The sequence below is a fragment of the Lycium barbarum genome, chromosome 2 (genome assembly GCF_019175385.1).
Source record: "Lycium barbarum isolate Lr01 chromosome 2, ASM1917538v2, whole genome shotgun sequence".
NCBI classification, from domain to species: Eukaryota; Viridiplantae; Streptophyta; class Magnoliopsida; order Solanales; family Solanaceae; genus Lycium; species Lycium barbarum.
Window position 1 is genome coordinate 1,628,223 of NC_083338.1, and position 2,840 is coordinate 1,631,062.

The 2,840-nt window shown below is 32.5% G+C and overlaps 1 protein-coding gene across 1 annotated transcript; it reads right to left on the reverse strand.

Moving 5' to 3' along the window:
* Positions 1 to 306: 306 nt before the first annotated feature.
* Positions 307 to 2,553, reverse strand: LOC132625788 (small ribosomal subunit protein eS27y-like). The gene is made up of 4 exons (XM_060340360.1): positions 2,439 to 2,553; positions 1,040 to 1,141; positions 909 to 937; positions 307 to 640 (listed from the first exon to the last, which is right to left on the reverse strand). Exons 1-4 carry the CDS (start codon positions 2,439 to 2,441, stop codon positions 514 to 516), a joined length of 261 nt encoding a protein of 86 aa, XP_060196343.1. The 5' UTR covers positions 2,442 to 2,553; the 3' UTR covers positions 307 to 513.
* Positions 2,554 to 2,840: the final 287 nt, after the last annotated feature.

A 2,840-nucleotide genomic window follows, 5' to 3' on the forward strand; every position in this document is an offset into this window, starting at 1 on the left:
TCCTTTACCCTTATCCACTTAAATATCAAACGTAAATCGTTTGGCACAAGTCTCGAGCTCGTAACTGCAAACAAGACATCGACTTTTGCTAATTGAGCAAACTCCAATTTGGTAGATGATACATAACCTTATAACGCCTAGTTAAGACTATTATAACAAATCTTCTAAAATCCAATCATAGCAGCTGTACAAAACATGCTGGAGAAGATGCTGTCTCCAGACCGAAAAAAACCATGCTAACAAGATTAGCAGACTCATAGTGGAGTTCAAACAGCAAGCATAAGAGTTCAAGAATTTGATGGAGAATTTCAGGAATCGCCACATAGAACTACTAATATATAGCAAAATTCAAAATCCAAGCGTGAAACCCAATTTAATTGAAAACAAAACATCATCAGCCATTGTAGACTCAAAATCCTTGTTCTTAAAAGATCATAAACAAAAACAGGATACACCAAAACTGACTTTGTTTCCCATATAAACTTTTCACTTTCACTTCAACTCTAAAAGCACTTAGTCTCCCTTTCTCCTGAAAGAACAACCTTCTGTGAGTCTTGCACGCCCACCAGTCGGCTGGCACAACACTGTCTGGCAGTTCCCGCATACCACCACTGTCTGCGAGTGACTGAACACCGTCGTTCTGCACATATATTTGTTCAAACATCAAACACTAAAGGCGGACATTAATTATTTAACACGAGTTCTACAAATCTGAAAATTGGTTTTGACCAGTTTTTAAAGCACAAAATTCAACTTTTTAATAACTCAAAATGTCTATCAAATCACAACTTCAACTCCCAAATACTGTTTTTCAACTTAACTTTAAATACTACTTTTTTCAAATCTCTTATCAATTCATGTCCAAACGACAACTAAGAAAAATGAGCAACAGGAAAAACAGAACTTACATGTTAAAGCAACCCTGGCACTTGACGTCCTAGAGTACAGAAAAACAAACAAATTGCACATCAATTTCAATAATTCAAAAGACAAATACATGATTTCAAAGTATATAAACGCATTGAAGAATCATTTTTACCATGAAGAAAGAGTCAGGAGATTGAACCAAACGTTTGAGCTTGTGCTTTCTCTTCTCATGCTCGGCTGAAGGGTTCAACAAGTCGACATCATTTGGAAGAACCTTAAAAACCCAATTATAACAAAAAAAATGTTAAAGCAAAATTTGAAATTAATATAAAGAACATAGAACAAAATTCGAATCGATATAGTTATTTCAGAAGGAAATTGTTGAGTTCTCAAAATTTGAAAAGCTGGTTTCAATCAGTTTTTTTTCAGCACAAAACTTCAAACTTTTTTAACCGTGACATATATATTTGCCCAAACACAATTTTGACTTCTAATTATAAGGGGAAAATTTTCAAGAATATACAGCCCAACATAAAATATTAAGGCACATAGCCCTATATACAATATTATACAACATTATACATAATGTAAACCTTGCATAAGTGTATGAAAAGTGTTTATACACAAATATGGGCTAAACCGGGTAACAAACTCAAATTTGGTCTACGTGGTGTAAATAATTTTCCCCATAAACATACGAGTGTAATTTTCCAAAAACAGGGAAATCTTGAAACATACATAGACCAACATAGAATATTACGCCGCGTAGCCATATTACAACGTTATACTTGCTGGAAAGCATTATACATAGTGTATATAACAGGTGTTTATACACAAATATGGGTAAACAGGGTAACAAACTCAAATTTGGTCTATGTGGCGTAAATAGTTTATCCCAGCTTAATTTTCCAACAACTTAGCTTTTTCCAGCCCAAAACTTTGAACATTTTAACAGTGAAATATATGGCCAAACACAACTTAACTTCAAATTATTACAGCTAATGTTGACGCAAAATTCTGAAATTAATTTCAAGAACATAGAAGTAAATTCCAAATGATATAGTTTAACTTTCTAGCAAAATTGTTTATACACAAAAATTGGCTAAACCGGTAACCAACTCAAAATATCGGCTATGTGGCGTAAATAGTTTCTCCCAGTAAACATAGATAGAGCATAATTTTTCCTTTTGGAAGGGAAATTTTCAAAAATATACAGCCCGACATACATTATTACGCCACATAGCCTAATATACAATGTCATACAATATTATACAGTATTATACATAATGTCTCAAAAGCGTATAAAAATTGTTTATACACAAAAATTGGCTAAACTGGTAACAAACTCAAAATATCGGCTATGTGGCGTAAATAGTTTCTCCCAGTAGACGTTTCAGCACAAAACTTCAAACTTATTAACAGTGAAAATAAATAAATATATATATCTATATATATATGTCCAAATACAACTTTAACTAACAATTATAACAAACAATGTTAACGCAAAATCTCATATTAATATTATAAAAAAAAAAAAAAAGTAAATTCGAATTGTTATAGCGAAAACTCACCATTTTTGCGAAAATTAAGGAAGAGTGAATAGAGGCAGCTGAAAAGCGGTATGGTTTATTAGGGTTTTAAAACGAAGTTTATAAAGGGAATTGTGAATGTTGCGGGCCGTTGGATTGGTGGAACATTTTTAATCTTGGCCGTTCGTTTAAGGTCTGTTGGCTTCGAGGGTAGGATTGTACATTCACAGACTTTTCTAGTTCTTCCTGTATGTTTATCTTTTGTCTTGGGAAAAAGTGCAAATATACCCTTAACTTTTTGATTCACAGCTATAGCCTGTTTGGCCAAGCTTCTAAAATCAGTTTATTTTAAAAAGTATTTTTTTAAAAAAGTATTTTTCAAAAAAGAACTTTTAGCGAAAAGCAGTTTGTGTTTGGCCAATTAATTAAAAAAACACTTTGGAA

What these genes read in the sequence shown, in the direction of transcription:
- LOC132625788 (XM_060340360.1), bottom strand. An exon ending in CTCCTGACTCTTTCTTCATG is followed by an intron (nt 938 to 1,039) that starts GTAAAAATGATT and finishes TCTGTACTCTAG; the next exon opens with GACGTCAAGTGCCAGGGTTG. An exon ending in TGCCAGGGTTGCTTTAACAT is followed by an intron (nt 641 to 908) that starts GTAAGTTCTGTT and finishes ATATATGTGCAG; the next exon opens with AACGACGGTGTTCAGTCACT.